Raw genomic sequence first — 20,365 nt, forward strand, 5'->3', positions numbered from 1 at the left:
ACGGAGTGTTCACAGTTTAATTTGTAGTTTATATGTGCACTATATATAATTATTAATTAATTCAACAAAAAAGTTTTTGCACATTTTTATAGGTTGTGTTTTTGCACGGAGTGAATATTCTTTTATATAAAAGTAATGCACTAGAGTATCTATATTTTTTTCTTTGAGGTTATCACGGGATGGAATAGGATTCAATCCTTCCTATTGGATGATAAAGTTTGAAAATCTGGGACTTTTTTTTGGACACTGGATTTTTCGTTGGATTTTTTTCTTTCTTTTTGAACAATTTATGGGGGTTTTTGGTGATTATATATGACACTTTAAGGTTTAATTAGATTATTATTGTATCACAAAAAGGTTATAATATATGATGTTAGGGTGACTGGCATATAGTTTCCAGGTGTAAATCTTGGCCCTTTGTTTAATATTGGCACCACAATGGCTTTTTTCCAATCAGCTGGTACCAGTCACTAAGTTGTCCTTAAAAATTAGGAATAACGGTGTCGCTATTACCTGGCTAAGTTCTTTGAGGACTCTTGGGTGTAAGCCATCTGGTCCTGGTGATTTATTTATGTAAATTTTTCATTTCTTTTTTGGACACTGGCTTCTGTTAACCACAAGTTTCCTTGTTGTGTTAATAACAGTACAGTGATGATAATTATACCCCCTTTTTTCCTTTGTAAAAACTGAGGAGAACAATGCTTTTACTACATTTGCTTTCTCCTTGTCATTTGTAACTAACTTCCCCTGATCATCCTTTACAGAGTCAATATGCTGTGACCTTTCTTTCTTACTATTAAGATATTGTTTTTGGGATTCTTTGAGGCCTACTCTTGGCTTCAAAAAGGATTCTCCAGCCCCAATTCCCCCCCCCCCCCCGTAGGTCTACTCACTCTCTCAGGGACCTCTAGATTTTCTCCAACATTTCTGGACCCATTAATCACCTCAGTTTTCTCAGCCTCCCGGACCCTCTCTTGGTCTCCCAGGCTTTTGTACCAGTCCAGAATTTCCCAGTCCCTTGGTAAGAAGTCCCACACAAGGGATTCAATCTGTTAACAGGGGTCTGTTTACACACAGCTGCAACTGCTACTCCACCTCTGTCCTCCACCTGCTCTCCCCAGACAATCATTATAAAGGCATTATAAAGGCTGTGTGCACCTGGGCACATACCCTTCTGGTTTTCCACAAACCCCTAACAGTCCCATCCACAAATACCAAGATCTGGAGATATACTACATTTGTGTAGAGGTCATAACTGTCATAGACAGACCGGGTGAGTTGGAGGATAGTAGCATCACTGGTTATAGGAGAGATTGCCATCACCAGGTCCTGAATTGCTGCCAATGTCACTGATTCCAGATGCCAGAGAATTGGAGGAGACTTATTTACAGACTACATAGAGGTGAGAGGTTGTTGGTAACAACTTACTTAACCACTTCTTCAAAAGGATGCTGTGACCTTATCTTGGGATATAGTTTGGGAATTTATGCACCATATTGTGGGATCTACCTAAACCTGAACATTGGAACATAGGAACTTTGGGTCCCATGATTAAAAATTCACTAGCTAGTGGTGGTTTGGAAAGACTGAAGGACCTTTTCAGTTTCTAGTATGATCCTTTTAGTTATCTCCCCCCCCAGATCCAGGATTCAGGTGCAGAGGCTTGTGGTCCTCATTGTTTGTGGCATTGTACAAATTTGTTTATCTGTTACTGTTTATTGCTGTTGCTTTTTCTTTCATTGTTGCCTCAAAGAGTGTTTATACCAAATAAATTCTCCTTCCTCAGCCTTGCTGTGCCAGAGGTTGTGGTTTATTGCCTCATCCTCTGGCACACCAATGAAGAGAATCAGGAATCAAGAGACCCATACATTAGATGCTTCTTTTTGGGGGGAGCACAACATATGGGAACTCGAATGTGGGATTTCCTGTTCCGTGAGTAAATAACAATGGTCATCGTGGACTCTGTCACAGCTGCCCAGTGGTGCAGAGAGAAAAACAGCCAACCAAGCCTCATTTTAGTTCTGGATGTCCCTGGAGTCCCCTGGGATGAACAACAGCTTTGGCAGGCAGTGTTAGCATTGGCTCCAAAACAATGCTGGATAAAGTGTACCAGGCAAACTCCTGCACCTACACTCTGTCAGGAGAGGAGTCCCAGCCTGTTTCCAAGGGGCTAATCTACAGATGACCAATGACTTGAGGCTGCTTTAGTTCAACTAAAACTGCCAACCCAGAGAGTTAAATTCAGGCAATGCCAATGGAAGGTGTTTCTGTTTCAACAACCTCAGTCACCACTGTGGTCACGTCTTTCACTACTTTGGAGACTTCATGACAGGTGTGATCAGGTTAGCATTGTCTACTCAGGAGAAAGCTACAGGGTGCTCTGAAGAATCTTCTCTGGGATACAGCCAATGCCCACTGAAGAACAATATGAGACCCGAATGGAACAGACTGTGCAGACTTTGAAAGAAAAGGAAATGTCAGAAGCTCAGTAGAAACAATGTGTCACCAAGAGTTTGAGAGGAGCTGCTACAGTAATTTGGGAGAAAAGAGAAATCTTATGATTTGATTTATTAGTTCAAGCATGTTTCAACATAAGAGTGAGGGACTGTCTGAATATATCCAGAGAATATACTAGACACTGCATCAAATTGTGCTTGAAAAAGCAAAAGAGCCTGTGTTTGTAGATAAAGCTGTAGTTAAGCAGATCCTGAGAGGTGCCCTACATTCTGACCCAGTCTGGATCCAGTTAAAGACATTGAAAAAGGACACATTGCTAAGATATGCCAAATTCATTATGGAAAAGAGAGAGAAGAGGAGGCAATGTTTGAGGCCAAGAAGTCATGCTTAGTCTGAGAATGGGATTGTCAGGTGAAGTTGGGTCAGTGAATGAGGTAGAAGTCAAATTAAAAATAGCAACCCTGAAATCACAGATGTCACAAGTGATAGAAATGATGACTCTACTGGCTGACAAAATCACTAAATCTCCTAAAGAGAGTGTTCTGGGGTATGATCCATCTTCAAACCCTGTTCAAAGCCAAGTGATTTGCATTAACTGTGGAGGAGTGGGACACTGCTGATGCAGTTGAATGATAAAGTTAAAGTCGAAAAGCCAGTGCCAGCAGGCAACCAGGTGCCCACCCATGACAGCCATCTTCAATTCTAAAGAAGAAAAGAAATGACAGGGGAGGCCTAAAGTCTCAGATAGGGCCCCACCTGCTGAAAGGCCATCCAACTCACTTTCTTTGACCCCAGATATTTCATCCAGGAAAGACCATACATGTCAATCTTCTAAAACTCAGAATAGACAGCAAAAGCATCATCATGCTTAGAGGGAAGTGCAAGCATAGACCACATGGATTTGCAACCCCAGTTTCTACACAAATGCCCATATTGATTTGGATGCTCAAGTGACCCTGCTGTACCAGGACTTCTATAAACGTTTAAAACCCCTACCCCTGCTGTATCTGGAGGCTCTGAAAATTGGGGATATTGGAGCTAAACAGTTCCCTTATGATGGGTATTAGCCTGTCGGACTGGCATGTTATCCATCTGTACTAGTTTAATACACTCAACACCTTGGTTATTGTGTGCCCTCATCCTCCTCCTGGACTTACAAGGAGCTCTGTGATAGAATAGACATGTGCAGAACAAAAAAAAAATATTTTGCTTCAGATAAATTAGTTTTTTTACATTCTGCTGTCAGTGGGGAGACAGCTGATGAATCATCGCTTGTTAGGGATAAGGTGGACGGCTTCCCAGACCACTTCTTAACATTCAGCTAGTCTTCACACAGAATTCAGATCCATTGATACATTTTTCAACCAATTCAAATTGTTCAGAAAATGTGAAAGATGTTTGAAAAAGAAAAAACAAAAGAAAATTTTAATGACATTTGTTACTATTGTTGTTCAGAGATTTGGATACATACGAATCTCTGAATAACCAAAAAATTGTCTGAATTAAGATTCAGACCAAAACTAATCTCATATGTTTAAAAGGGAATGTATCCCATGTTACAGAAGGTGAACCAATGAAGAAGACTGGTTCCCTGAAAATGTGCTTTGAATATCGCACCTTCAGCAGAAGGACTATTCCTGACCAGTATACCACCCTATGGATAGAGGATGCTCTACAATGTCTATCGTGGGTGAAGCTGTTCAGTGTGTTGGACCCAAGCAGTAGGTACCATCAAATTCCCATGCATCCAGAAGATCAGGAAAAGACTTCCTTCATCTGCCTGCTGGGGTTCTATGAATATGACAGGATCCCCCAAAAATCTGTTTTGAATTCCTACAACCTGTGACTGATGGAGCAGATGGTGAGCAACGTGAACTTGACTGAGGTAATAGGGTACTTGGAAGACATGACTGTCTTTATCAGATCCCATGAATAGCATAAGGAGTGCTTAGAGAAGGTCTTAAAGAAACTCCAAATGAAGAATTCAAGCTGTCCATCAACCACTTGCTGCCCTGCAACAGTTACCAATATCCGGGTATCATGTGATCGCTATGATTGGTCAAAGCGATTGCATGTTAACAATGTAAACAACCTATCATGAATAGTTTTCCATTGATAAAAAGCTTGCTTACTGTTGTGATTTATGATTGGTTCATAGCAATCACATGGTACCTGGCTACCTGTACCATATGATTAGCTGTAGCCAATCACAGATCACAACCATAAGCAAGCTGTTCATGAATGGATAACCCATTCATGACAGCAAAAATGATTGTGTTTACAGTGATCCTCACAGTATAAGCAAAAACAGTGTAAAAAAAATTCCTGATCACCCACCAGAATAATACAGTGCCACAGGGGCGGACTGACCATTTGGAAACTCGGGCACTGCCCGAGGGCCAGGGATCAGTAGGGGGCCCCATGAGATGCCCCTGGTACCTTTTTCATAGGCTTTTTTGAGTTTGGGCAAGGACACAGGGGCCCCATGATCCCCTATTGCCCCGGGGCCCCATGAGTTGTCAGTCCACCCCTGCAGTGCCATATGGTGACACTGAGCTACTTTGATGACAGGATGTAAAAAAAATAGTTAAAAAAAGGAAAAAAGTTTTTTTCTTCTGCATGCTTTCACCAGTCACTATCCTTGATTACCTGCACACCAGTCATAGGAGGACACTGTACTGCACTAGTGACAGTATGTAATAAGAAACAAAAGTGAGAAAAAACACTTTCTTGGCATTTTAGGTCCTCAGGAAATGAGACTGGCTGTCAGTACATCAGGATTGATCAATTTGCATATATATATACCATAGTTTGTAGACTCTAAAATTTTCACACAAACCAATTAATATACACTTGATGGGACTTTTTTTTTTACGAAAGACATGTAGCAGAATACATTTTGGCCTAAATTTATAAAGAAATTAGATTTTTTTTGGCTTTATAACAAAAAGTAGAAAATATCTTTTTTTTCATTTATATAATGAAAAATAAAAAAACTTGATTTATGTGAAAACAACTTCTATAAATTTCAGTTTGGGTACAGTGTTTCATGACCGAGCAATTGCCAGTTAAAATATCGCAGTGCTGAATAGCAAAAATGGCCTGGTCATTAAACGGGTAAAACCTCAAGTCAAGTGGTTAAAAAGCGTCAGTTTTATCAGCTTTCTGTCACCCATCTCTGGCACATTGTTTTTACTTAGGAAGTGGCCACTGACCTTATGAAAAGGGAAGCTGTTACCTCTTGACCAAGGCCTTGCAACATGAACAAAAAAAATGAACAAACTGAGGTTGAGGATGAGGTAGGCGAGGTAGCTATGAGAAGACAGACCTGTCAGGTGAAATGGTCAAGGAAGACTTGAGATTCAATACAGGATGCATGGACCGATCAGTGTGAGAGGAGTTTGACCAATGCCCCTGTTCTGGCCTACACTGACCAGCTCAGCCCTATGAATTACATGTCAGTATTAGTCATGATGGACTAGGTGTGCTGTTGCATTAGGAGCTGAGAAAGGATTAAGCAGAAGGCCTTCTTTGAAGTCTGGCCTTGAAAGCTCTGGAGTGTGATTGTCTTTTTGCTAGTGAATAAACCAAAGGAAGCAAGTCTGGTCCATAAGGAGAGGAACAACATGACAGGTCCTCTTACAACAATCCTGTCCATATTATTATTACAGGTCTTCTTATCTCAATCCTGTCCATAATAACATGAGAGGTCCTTTTACCCCAATCCTGTCCATAATAACATGACAGGTCCTCTTACCCCAATCCTGTCCATAATAACATGGCAGGTCCTCTTACCCCAATCCTGTGCATAATAACATGACAGGTCCTCTTATCCCAATCCTGTCCTTAATAACATGACAGCTCCTCTCATCCCAATCCTTTCCATAATAACATGACAGGTTCTCTTACCCCAATCCTGTCCATAACAACATGACAGGTCCTCTTACCCCAATCCTGTCCATAATAACATGACAGGTCCTCTTACCCCAATCCTGTCCATAATAACATGACAGGTCCTCTTACCCCGATCCTGTCCATAATAACATGACAGGTCCTCTTACCCCAATCCTGTCCATAATAACATGAGAGGTCCTCTTACCCCAATCCTGTCCATAATAACATGACAGGTCCTCTTACCCTAATCCTGTCTATAATAACATGACAGGTCCACTTACCCCAATCCTGATCATTATTTAAGTTGTAAAGTGATGCATAAACTGTTGGCTATATATAAATCCCATATAATAATAATAATAATAATTAGAACATTAGGTGATATACATATTGCTGGAACTAAAGTGTCCGTATCTCAGGGCAAAGAGTTATACCTTTTAGAGCAAATAGGAGAATGATAGAAAAAAACAACAACTTGTAGACATATTTGAAGTCAAAATATTAATTTGTTAAACATGAAATAATATTGTATGATGATTTCCTTACCTAAGATGGTAAACGTGGAACCGTCACCTGCAAAAGTATCAGAGTATAATGTCAGAGAATCATCCAATCAGAACATACAATTAAGTTCTTCTTTAATTAAACAATTTTTTTCAATTAAAAAAATATAACTTTCCTCTATCCATTTTAGCTTTTTTTTGTAGAAACCTCAAGAATAATAATCAGTAAATAGGGATGATGTATGGGTGCACTGCTGCCATGGGTTCAAGGTGAGACCTGGGGGTATTAAATTTGCAGTCCTGGAAAATTTATGAACAGATTTTACGGTAATGCAGGTGCACAGAGTACCAGTGCCCGCTCCTCCTCCACAGAGTACCAGTGCCCGCTCCTCCTCCACAGAGTACCAGTGCCCCCTCCACCTTCCCAGAGTACCAGTGCCCCCTTTCCCTCCAAAGGGTACCAGTGCCCCCTCCACCTTCACAGAGTACCAGTGCCCCCTTTCCCTCCAAAGAATACCAGTGCCCCCTCCACCTCCACAGAGTACCAGTGCCCCCTCCACCTCCACAGAGTACCAGTGCCCCCTCCACCTCCGCAGAGTGCTAGTGCCCCCTCTCCTTCCACATAGTACCAGTGCCCCCTCCACCTCCACAGAGTACCAGTGCCCCTCTCCCTCCACAGAGTACCAGTGCTCCCTCTCCCTCCACAGAGTACCAGTGCCCCCTCTCTATCCACAGAGCATCAGTACCCCCTCTCCCTCCATAACATACCAATGCCCCCCCCTTCTTCTTCCACATCATACAAGTGTTACTTCTCTCCCTCCACAGAACACCAGTACCCTCCCTTAACAGAGTACCAGTGCCTTTCTCTCCCCAAACTAAGAATTGAGTGTTCCCTTACCCCCCACAGAGCACCAATGCCCCCTCTCCATTGACCACAGACGTTGACCATCTAAAACCCCAAGTCTTGGCTTGAAACTTGATTATACATCCACAGTCTTTACAAACTGGAATTACCAAAGAGACATATAACCATTCAGAGTTCTATTTTTTTCCAGCTCTAACTTAACATTTCATCACATTATGTTTTGCATGGTTTTAGATGGTGTAAATAAAGTATAACATTTCTTTTTAAGATATATATACTCTCTCCTCTTATACCTTTTGATTATACTGCATGTGTCGGTGAAAGTACCTTTTACATTGTATTTTTAAAACTCATTAACCTTTAACATCCAACATTTTTCCTTCCACTTGTAGGCAGGTGCAGTTTACCCTCCATTCTGTAGATGGCGCTGTGTTGCTGTGCAGAGGAAATGGAGGATGAGAGGAACTCAATTCTTCTGCAGCTTTCTTAGGTGTCACCAGAGGAGCAGTGATCCGACTGGACACTGCAACACAGGATGATCTCAGCAGCCATCTTTAGTAGGGGCAATGCCCTGCTGTAGTTGGTGCACAGTTGCAAAATGGATAGACTAGGGACAGGACCCGGACTTGACAGGGACAGAATACTTAGCTCTAGGGAGAGGTTTGTGATGATGAGGGACAGACTAGGGACACCACTGCCGGCTCTGCTACTTCCTGGACTCTAGCACTGTGACAAAGGTTTTGCATTCATTCTTCCAAGTGCCGCTTCCACTGCTACTCTGCCTAACAGTCTCCCCTCTACACAGATGCGGCTCTGGTAATGTAAGCCTTATTAGAGTGACCGCATTAGTGCCGGAACTATTCCAATGTGCCACTAACATTGCTGAGATCTCCTGCACCTGTGTTGCCTGTATTACTGAAATGCTGAAACCAAAATATGTTTGAACCATTTAGCCAAGTGCCTGCCGCTATTCCCCATTTGTTATTTTTTACCTTCACTTAACCAAATAATAATTGTACCACTTTACTTGGTCTCTGTGTGCCATTATTACATATTGGGGACCATCTAACTGGCCCCACCCACACACTGACTACCAATGCTGACCTTTTATTCCTTCCACTGACCACCAACATTGAGCATTTTTTCCTCTTGTTGACCAAAGACACCGTCCACCTTTTCCTCCTGCTGAACAGCAACATAAAGGGGCATTGCGACACATACTGCACCACTGCACCTCTGTGGTTGAGTTACTAAAAGTTGAATGTGCCAGATGTGGAGGAAACCAATTATCGTCCATTATTTTTTAAGCTTTATTGAACAAGCTGAAGTTAGAAGCTGATTGGCTGCCATGCACAGCTGCACCAAATGTTGTACTCCAGTGTTAGTGAATCTACCTCCTCGTGTTGTACATCACAAATTGCTTACCTCTTCACGTTCCATACTCCTAACCAAAGTCTTTACTGTCTTATTATTTGCTGGTTGCTCAGTAGCTGTGGACTATTCTAATAAATGTCTTATTTTGTGCCATCTCAGACAAAGTATTAGCTTTATTTTTAAATATGATCCATTAGGTTTCTATGCCCGGGATGTCAACAGGATGAAATATTTTACAGTCACCCATAACAACTCCTGAGCAGCAAGATAACATTTGGAGACATTCAGAAAGGCAAGGCTCCCCTGATCATGTGAGGAAAATAAGACAGATCTAGAAATCTAATGGAGTTTATACTTCCAGGAAAAGCCAAGAGAGTTGTTTTTAGGTCTCTTAGGATGAGACATCGGGAGTAGTTTTGATAAAATGGCCATTTTGATGGTCGCAATGTGGTTGAAAAAGGAAATATGACGAGATTTCCATTATAAGAGGAGCTTATTGAGTTTGTTGTAAGGAGGAGTAACATCTTCTTTGTAGAGTGTAATGTAAGTAAGTGCAGGTTTTACCCAAGTCTTTATGCATGGAGCATTCCCACAAGTATGGGAAAGTTTGATTGAGATATTGCAGTATTTGTTGAGAAATAGTAATAGGAAGAGCTTCAGTTTAAGTATTTTTAGTCATTAGAGGGTCCATGTTTGAGTAAAAACTCATGATCTAAATGGCATGTGATGAAGCGAAAATGAAAGGGTTATGGGCGCATGGTGGTCAGACCAAGATATAGGGTGAATGTTGGGGCCTCTACATACTCTCAGTGCTGAGGCAATCACAAAAAGCAATCTATTCATGAATGGGATATGTGAGGGTACGAGTAAAAAGTAAATGGCTCATCCAATGGGATAGGCAGATGTGACAGGGGATATCTGCACTAAAAATCAGGGCACCAATTATCCGTGCCGCCCAGCAGTGCCGCTCATCAGTGCCCAACAGTGTCACCCATCAAAATCTGTATCACTGAAAGCCCTGTTATTGTGTTTTTCTTTTAAGACAAAAGATGTTATCTAGTTCAGACAACTGTAAGAGTTGTTTTTTCTAAACTAAAACCTCAGTATTCAGGTTTAATTGCAGTGTTGGAACTTTGGAATAAATAAGTTGGTTTTGTGTTGCAGTTTGGGCACTCAGGCTCAAAAAGGATCGCCATCACTGGCCTCGGGTGTCAATGGGAAAATTTTCAAAATGGGATGCAGAACCTTTTTCTAATGAGGATTGCTACACCTGCTTTTTTCATAGAATTAGAAGCTATATAGATTTGGGGAAATGCTTAAAGTAATTGTAAACTTTATTTTTTTAAACATAATAAACATGTTATACTTACCTGGTCTGTGCAATGGTTATGTACTCAGAAGATCCAGTCCTCCTCCTTGCTACGGGGACACTTGTGCAGAGTTGCTCCAGAGCCCCGATTGTTGTGTCCATTGACACACAGAGTGTGGCTCAGCCCTTCCCCTACTCCCTCCTCACTGGCTGTGATTGACAGCAATGGGAGCCAATGGCTCCTACTGTTGTCTCTGAGCCAATGAGAAGGGATAGAGCTGCTCTTCTTCACATCGCTGAGTCGAGATTGGGCTCAGGTAAGTATAAGGGAGAGCTTAGCATTGAATACATTGGGGTAAAAAACCTTAAGCCTTTAAAAGCAAATGCCCTCATACAAGTTTTTCTCAGATGAGTCTTCTGAACAAAAATTATATCTGCTGTAGAATGCCTAAACCCCTTTAGCAGCAGATTTTTCTGGTGTTAGAATGAAGGTCCTTGATGTTAAGAGATAAAATATGGGTACAGAATAGAAACAAATGTTATACTTAGCAGTCCAGAGACTGGTTCGAGGGGTCAACTTTGTGGAGTGACATATGAAGGTGTGTTGCTAATAGAGAGGTGGGCATGGACCTGGAAGTTGAATGAATGAAAAGGTACACAATAGTAGGAGACCCAGGAGGACCCCACTGCTGACAAAGAAACATAAAAAAGCCAGATTGGAGTTTACCAAAACTTACCTGAGGAAGCCAAAATTATTTTGGGAGAATGTACTGTGTGAACAGATGAAACAAAATTACAGCTTTTTGGTAAAGCCCATCATCTACTGTTTTCAGAAAAAGAAATTAGGGCTTTAACCATTTCCCGTACTGAAGTAATGCTACAGAAGTACTGCTACAGGGCAGCACGGATACACAAAATCATGCATATATACGCGATTTTGCATCTCTGGGTAAGGGGAGCAAGAGCGCGCCCTACCCATGCTGCCATTCACGGCTGCGTCTGTCAATCACCAGGTCCCAACCGGTGATTACAAGCCGGTACCCGGTCATTGCCAAGCATCTCTGACTGGGGGGCAGAACTGATTATAAACAAAACAGTTCTAATCCCTGTCAGTTCGTGCACATTGCTTAGCATGGCTGTGTATGGCACAGCCATGCAAAGCAGTGTGCTCACAGTGAAGCACTAACACACAGCCCCTAGTAAAACAGCACACAGTTAACTAATCACTGTATTGGTGTCACTGGGGATGTCATTGACACCAAGTCAGTTCCCCCCAGTGTCAGAATGCCCACCACAGTCCCGCAGTCCCGAAATAAGTCGGTATATACACCACCATTTGTAAACGCTATAACTTTCACATAAACCAATTAATTTACACGTATTAGGATTTTTTTAGCAAAGATATATAGCAAAATACATTTTGGCTTAAACTTGACAAAATGTGATTCTTTAAATTTTTTTTACTAGACATGTTTAATAGCAAAAAGTCAAAAATATTGTTTTTTTTTCTCAAAATTGTTGGTCTATTTTTTTATAGTGCAAAAAATTTTAAAATGCACAGGTGATCAAATATCACCAAAAGAAAGCTCAATTTGTGGGAAAAAAAGGACACAAATTTCATTTGGTTGCAGCATTGCATGACCGCGCAATTGTCAGTTAAAATAATGCAGCGCCGTAATACAAAAAATGACCTGGTCAGGAAGAGGGGTAAATCCTATGGAGGGCAAGTGGTTAAATGAAAGAATACAGTCCATACAGTCAAACTTGGTGGAGGATTACTGATGTTTTGGTTTTGCTTTGCTGCTTCAGGCACTGGATGTCTTGATTGTGTGCATGGTAACATCAAATCTTAAGACTACCAAAGAATTCTGGGGTGCAATGTAGGGCCCAGTGTCAGAAAGTTGGGTCTCTATCGGCAGTCATGGGTCTTACAGCAGGGCAATGACCTAAAGCACATGTCAAAAAGCTGATAGTTCAGAGGGGAAATACACATGGAGGGATTGAAGCTTCCCCCCAGAAATGGTTTCAGACAAAGTGCTGGAGAGAACTGTACTGGTTACAGTGAGTCCAGAATTAAATCACACAGAGCACCTGTGGAGAGATCTCAGAACAGAAGCTGGGAAAGGAACCCTTCCAATCTAAGAGCCAAGGAGTATTTTGCAAAAAAAGAGTGGTAGAAAATCTCAGTAGAGAGGTGTAAGAAACACATTAATGGTTACAGGAAGCAATTGATTTCAGTTATTTGTTCCAAGGGGTGTGCTACCAAATATTAAATTGAGAGTGCCAATAATTTGTCCAGTTCATTTTCGGAGTTTTGCGTGGAATGTATCAGATTTTGCTTTTTGTTTCTCCACTTTTTTGTGCCATACCAATGCAAACAAAAGAAATAAACATGAGAATTCCGAAACATTTATAATTGCAACAATTTTCTGGGCGAAGTGGTGCACTACCTGACAGAAATGCAGGGGTGTCAAAAATGTTTTTTGACCATGACTGCATAGAGCCTTAACAGGGTGATAAATAGGTTCAATATAATAAAATCATTTAAGTTTAGTAGATATAAACTATCTTTAAGATCATCCAGAAATAATGTACCTTGTTTTAGAGTTTCACAAATTAGTAAATCTATTGTACTCCATAGAATTTGGAATTGATTGGATAGATGTAGTACAGAATGCTATCTGGTCATTCATATGGTATGGTGAAAATGTCTAGATAGACTATGTTTTTAGAAGTTTGTGTGTATACTGAACCTGTGTTATTTAGACGTTTCCATAACATTTGCATATTACGTACAACATATTGTAGACCACAGGGACATTCTATAATATACTATAGATGACATATTGAGTACTGAAGTCCAGAAACAGTTCAATCAACCAACTATTACTATTAGCTGTGGATATAAATGAGGTTTTACCATGTGTAATTGAAAACATAGACATCTAATATAACCACATCTATAAATCTCTCTCTTTTACCTGTCATGAGTTAGTACAAGTCAGTAGATGTTTTAATAACAAACAGGTCATACTTACCTTCTCTGTGTAATGATTTTTGCATAGAGTGTTGGGCTACATTTGATGTTTCTCTGTTCTGCCAGGTATGGGACCTGTAGGAGGGTGATCTCTCTATGTGTTCTATGTCCTAGCTGCATGGGAAGAAGGGGGTGATAGCTGGAAGTGTGAAGGAATGGGGAGAACTTATCATACCCTCTGAGCAGTATACCGAAGATTGTGCAGCAGTGAATTGGCTGTGGGAGATGCGACTAGTCTTGCTGATCCTCTGTGGTTGAACTACTCTTTGATGATGTATAGAGGAGCAGTTATGGAGTGGATAAGGTGCACAGGGGTTTTGGGCCCCTATGCTTCTTTCTTTGCTCAAATTTATGAGTATTTTTAAGAGTAGCAGGCTTTTGAATGCAGGCCAGGAGCAGGTGCTCAGTGTGGCATGTGCATCCTCAAGGCCATTAAAACCACATCCCTCAGAAATCATCTGTTTTTTTTTGTCCATGTGACAACTGTAAGCACATTGAACACTGATTTAGAAATAGAAGTAGCCACAGCCCTGCTCTGGAGTGGGAACTACCTTTAGCAAGCAACCTCCTCACTGCCATAATTTTAGCTTATGTAAAGAACAGAAACCAGGGGATCAGCCAGGAAAACAACATTTTCATAGGAGAAAATACTGTGCTCCTGACATGGGAATATTAAAGTATTTCATGTTGGATAGAGTAAGGGAGGGTTATACCTCCTGTAAAATGACAATGGGGAGATTTCCCTTTGCTTACTGTCCCATAGTCAAAACAAGAAATCCCTCCAAAGTGAACTTATTTTCAGTGATTATGGTAACCAGGATTATGGGAACCATGGTGAATCTCCCAAATGGGGGCACAGATGGCAGTGAAACCCTGACAGGGACTGTAATCCCTCTCCAATCTATTCAAAACCATACAAATTGCCTTAAGTTTTACAATAATATAAAGCCAACTTAATTATGTCATGAAAATCAAATGTTAATAGAGAAAGAAAACATTTAATAAATAAATTGATGAGATGTTTCTCCAAAGTTTGGTGATCCATCTGCAATGGTGAGATCAGATCACTGTGACCTAAAGATGCAGGTAAAATGCTACATAACAATATACTCTCAACTCAAGGTGTGCCAGACTGTGTGCTCTCCCCCTGCTCATCACCCCCCACCCCCTCTCATCCTGTCACGGCCCTTTGAAGCCACCCTGGTCCAGGATGAGAGGTGTGATTCCTGTCACCTCTCTGTCCCTATCTTTCCCCATGCAGATTAGCCTAAGGGGGAGAGATAGTTCCCTGCTGTGGGGTTCACACCTCTCCAGCCATCTGGGGGGGATTATTACCTGAGGATTATTACCCGCTGGCACTCTGCATGAGTAACAGGAGTTGGGAGGATTATTACCCAAAGACTGTGCTGCTAATACTCAGGACTCAGCGAAAATACCTGCTGCTATACTGCCCATACTGTGGGCCCAAGAGTGCTTGTGTGCTGTTGCTGGAGAATCAGGACTGGTACCTGCTGTTAGGACCCTCTGCTGTGTGCTGAGGAGGGTTGCCCCCTGGCTATCGTCTGCTGTGAACCCGAGCATTCCTGCCAGAGCCGTGAGTGTATGCACCCCTGTTTTATTCCCCCTGGACTGTTCCTGAACTCTTTTCCTCTTCTTATCCCTACTTGGATTACAAATTGCTAGAGACTCTAACTTTGCCCCCCCCCCCCTTGGGGCCAGATTACAATTATTTTGTGCCCTCTCATTGCTATTCCCCTAGACCCCAATTGAGTGACTGTGATTTCTTTAATAAAGCTTTGTGTGTTTATCATCTTCTCTGTGTGTTCTGTCCTGCCTACCTCCCGTCACACCCTCCTTAAAGGTTGGAGGCAGGGCTGCCTCCTCTCTACATGTCTCTTTGTGCTGGCTGTGGAACCTCTGGCCTAATATTCATGATTTTTGGGTGGAGTCATTGGAGAATATATTATCTCTGTATGCAGACCTTAAGTCCTTCCTAGATCTTTATGTCACCCCCGATTATCGCCCAACTCAAATCGAGGCTACATTGAGGGCCTGGTCATCTATTATCAACTGGTACCTAATTCCTGAATTCTGGTACTCGCGTACCTTTCTATGGAACAGTCCTATGCTTATTCTTTAACTAATCACCATGACCCTATTGTCTGGTAGAGAGTGGGTAACCATCGTCTTAACCACCTTTTCCAGGTGAGTATACTATTAATTCTCTGAAAAAGGACTATAGGCTTCCAAACCAGAGTATCTTCTAATATCTCCACCTTAGGCATGCAGTTAGAGTTTGATTTCTTCACTCACTGTCTCTCCAGCAATATCCCCTTGAATCTCTATTGAGAACTCCTGGTCTTCAAAAAAATTAGAGGTTAATGTCCCACATCTGTGGCTTTTTAAATTGCAATTAGTGTCAGTGTGTAAATAGTCAATGAGTTTGTTAGTTCTTACGTGGAAGCACTGACTAGGCTAGATACTGAGCCATGGGTATCAGAAAAGAACTGTCAAAAGTTCTGCGTAACAAGGTAATGAAACTTTATAAAGATGGAAAAGGACATAAATAGATGTCCAACTGGCAGCCTAGTCAGTGCTTCCACATAAGAGCTAACAAACTCAGTGACTATTTACACACTGACACTAATTGCAATTTAAAAAGCCACAGATGTGGGACATTAACCTCTAATTGGCATTTTAACCCGTGTGTGTCACCTTGTGTGTCTGTACCAAGACCAAACATTCCAGGGGAAGGAAACTTTTGATCCGGGTCATTTGGGTGATTTCTGTTATCGTTATGGTTTAAAAAGGATCCAAACAACTATTTGATAATAAATGGCTTCATATGATCATCATCCTTCAATAAAAGTGCATTTTTTGGCATGATCAGTCATATTTTCAATGTCAGTGCCAAAACTTCACAATTTCTGCCAGGGTATGCAAATTTTTGAACACAACTGTATATTAAATTGATCTCTGCTAGAGACAAATTTGTCATATTGAAATTTCCCCATAATATACTATTATAGTACCCAGAAGTTACATCCTATCAACCCAGCCCTTTCTCCTCTTTGTAATAAATGTCATAGTGACACCGGTACCTTCTATCATATGATATGACACTGTCGCCTGGTGTTTGAAAACAGGTTGCGGCAAAGTTGGCAGTGGTATCGGCCTACCCCTAACACCAGAGCCTCTTGTGCTATTACTGGGTATTCATAGCAATCTTTCTATTCAAAATCATACCAAACTTCTACTTCTTTATGTATTCTATTATGATAGATGGAATATCCTTCTCAATTAGAAACTTCCTACCCCTCCATCTTATAATGACTGGTGTTCTGCTCTCTATGTATCAGTTGACGTATATGATGAGAGGTTGTCCAACTAAGCATGATAAAATCTGGCCCACATGGATAAACTCTACCTGATCTTGCCCCTCACCCCCCTTTTTATTTATAATGCTAAGTTTATCTATGAATGTAATGGTGATATTTCTCATATGTGTTGTGCTGTATCGAATGTTATGTGATATAATCTCATGAGGACTCTGTATGTCGCATGTCTTCCTTTTTGCTACCTTCCTGTGCTGTAACTGAGATGTGGTACTGTTTCTTGTACAAGGTCATTTTGTAACCATGAAAAATGTTTTATATATTTTTACTGTGGAAAAAATGCTACATAATGAATAGAGATGAGCGAAGTATTCAAAAATTCGATTCGACTGATTCGGCGAATTCGTGGAAAAATTTCGATTCGAGTCGAATATATTCGCTGTGAATTTAACTTAAAAAAGGGTGTTTCTAGGCTTCAGAGAGACTTAATATTAGTGCTGAACACTGTACCTTTAATTTAAATGCCCTTGGAGTCTGCTGGGGAAGAGAAATAATACTGTCAGGCAGTATGACATGCAGATGAGTGCCGTCGATCTTAGAATCACCGCACACTTCACTCATTTGGCCAGTCACGGGGCCAAAACCAGAGTGTGGAGCCACAGTGTGGCGGTGGAGGCAGCAGCAATGGGAGGCCATACAGCACCCTATGACAAAAATGGAAACCACCAGCAGTGTGAGGAGACCTGAAAGTGGCACATGGCAGAGTGTGGCGATAGAGACAGCAGCAATGGGAGGCCGTACAGGGACCCATTACAGACTCTGGACTTGGCAGCAGCATGAGGAGGCGGTATATAGGGGCCCATGGCAGATTAGGGGCCTGGCAGCAGCTATGGGAGGCCCGTAATCTGCCAGCACCCTATGTCAAAAAATTCTACACACCAGCAGTGTGTGAGGAGACCTGAAAGTGGCACATGGCAGAGTGTGGCGATGGAGACAGCAGCAATGGGAGGCCGTACAGGGACCCATGAGAGACTCTGGACTTGGCAGCAGCATGAGGAGGCGGTATAGGGGCCCATGGCAGATTAGGGGCCTGGCAGCAGCTATGGGAGGCCCGTAATCTGCCAGCACCCTATGACAAAAAATGGAACACACCAGCAGTGTGAGGAGACCTGAAAGTGGCACATGTTTGGGGCATGATTCATGGCGGATTTAGTCAGTTGTGTCAGGAACTGGTGGTTTGAAATCCAGACTAATCCACGCCTGATTCATTTTCACAAACGTCAGTCTCTCCACACTTTGGGTGGACAGTCGTGTCCTCCGCGGAGTTGCAATACCTCCTGCCGCACTAAACACGCGCTCCGATGCCATGCTACTGGCCGGGCATGACAGCCTTTCAAGGGCAAATTCAGCTAGTTGGGGCCAAAGGTCAAGTTTCGTTGCCCAGTAGTCAAGGGGATTGTCTACCTCGGTTGGCAGGGTGCTGTCCAAGTAGGCCTAAGCCTGTTGTTTGAGGTCCTGCTCCAGGTCCACCTGATGCTGCTGCTGCTGCTGCTGCTGCGGCTGGTTAGTAGTTTCCTCACTGCGCTGGTGAAGAAAGCTACTCATCATCGACTGCAGACTGAGGCAGCCGCTGCTGGTGGAGCTGCCACTGCTCCTACCACCCCACCCCTCCCCTGCTGCCATGGCAGCGGAACGCGAGCGCACAGGGCCCACAGTGTCTGAGGATGGACGTTGGCGCAGACAGGCAGAGACCAGCTGACTACATAGGTGGTTTTTATAGTACGTTATTTTGGCCTCCCTCTCAGCAGGTGTGAAAAAGGCCACCATTTTTGAACGGTAGCGAGGGTCCAACAAGGTGGACAGCCAAAAGTCATCCCTCTGTCTGATGGTTATTATTCGGCTGTCGCTACGCAAGCAAGCGAGCATGCTATGGGCCATTTGTGCCAAGGAATGCGAGGGACTCCCTGCCTCCATCTCCACAGCATACTGCCACGGTGCGTCTGGGTCCTCTGTCTCCTCCTCCTCCTCCTCTACCAGATGCTCCTGCTCCTCCACTCCTGTCCGCTGAGTGGAAAAACCACCCATTTCACTCAATAATTCCTGAGCACCAATGTCCTCCTCTACCTCCTCCTCTTCTTCCTGTCCTGCCCCCACAGGGGTCATGTGGCGTTGAGATCTGTGCGCCACGTCTACCGCACCCTGACCAGCCATTGTTAACAGCATTTGTTCCAGGACGTGCAACAGAGGAATGACGTCGTTCATCCCATAGTCCTGCCGACTCACGAATAGCGTGGCATCCTCAAAGGGCCTGAGCAAGCGCAGGTGTCACGCATGAGCTGCCAATGGCTGACATCTAAGTTACACAGGGAGTACCTTTATCCGCTTTTAACATCAGGAAATCGGTGATGGCCTTTCGCTGTTCGTAAAGGCGGTCTAACATATGTAGGGTTGAATTCCACCTTGTTGCAACGTCACAGCATGAGGAGTCGGTACGGGGGCCCATGGCAGATTACGTGCCTGGCAGCAGCAATGGGAGGCCCGTAATCTGCCAGCACCCTATGTCAAAAAATTCAACACACCAGCAGTGTGAGGAGACCTGAAAGTGGCACATGGCAGAGTGTGGCTATGGAGACAGCAGCAATGGGAGGCCGTACAGGGACCCATGACACACTCTGGACTTGGCAGCAGCATGAGGAGGCGGTATAGGGGCCCATGGCAGATTAGGGGCCTGGCAGCAGCAATGGGAGGCCCGTAATCTGCCAGCACCCTATGTCAAAAAATTCTACACACCAGCAGTGTGAGGAGACCTGAAAGTGGCACATGGCAGAGTGTGGCGATGGAGACAGCAGCAATGGGAGGCCGTACAGGGACCCATGAGAGACTCTGGACCTGGCAGCAGCATGAGGAGGCGGTATATAGGGGCCTATGGCAGATTAGGGGCCTGGCAGCAGCTATAGGAGGCCCGTAATCTGCCAGCACCCTATGTCAAAAAATTCTACACACCAGCAGTGTGTGAGGAGACCTGAAAGTGGCACATGGCAGAGTGTGGCGATGGAGACAGCAGCAATGGGAGGCCGTACAGGGACCCATGACAGACTCTGGACCTGGCAGCAGCATGAGGAGGCGGTATATAGGGGCCTATGGCAGATTAGGGGCCTGGCAGCAGCTATGGGAGGCCCGTAATCTGCCAGCACCCTATGTCAAAAAATTCTACACACCAGCAGTGTGAGGAGACCTGAAAGTGGCACATGGCAGAGTGTGGCGATGGAGACAGCAGCAATGGGAGGCCGTACAGGGACCCATGAGAGACTCTGGACCTGGCAGCAGCATGAGGAGGCGGTATATAGGGGCCTATGGCAGATTAGTGGCCTGGCAGCAGCTATAGGAGGCCCGTAATCTGCCAGCACCCTATGTCAAAAAATTCTACACACCAGCAGTGTGAGGAGACCTGAAAGTGGCACATGGCAGAGTGTGGCGATGGAGACAGCAGCAATGGGAGGCCGTACAGGGACCCATGAGAGACTCTGGACCTGGCAGCAGCATGAGGAGGCGGTATATAGGGGCCTATGGCAGATTAGGGGCCTGGCAGCA

General features: G+C 43.3%; 1 protein-coding gene across 1 annotated transcript in view; it reads right to left on the reverse strand.

The window, feature by feature from the left end:
• The window catches only part of LOC149457847 (uncharacterized), a 192,233-nt gene that overhangs the window by 54,838 nt on the left and 117,030 nt on the right, over window positions 1–20,365 (reverse strand). Inside the window, 1 exon segment of the mRNA XM_089683085.1 lies at window positions 6,898–6,924. Coding sequence (XP_089539211.1) covers window positions 6,898–6,924 — 27 coding nt within the window.

This window comes from Staurois parvus, unplaced genomic scaffold (assembly GCF_062004578.1).
Source record: "Staurois parvus isolate SC_StPar_1 unplaced genomic scaffold, SC_StPar_1.0 ptg000301l, whole genome shotgun sequence".
NCBI classification, from domain to species: Eukaryota; Metazoa; Chordata; class Amphibia; order Anura; family Ranidae; genus Staurois; species Staurois parvus.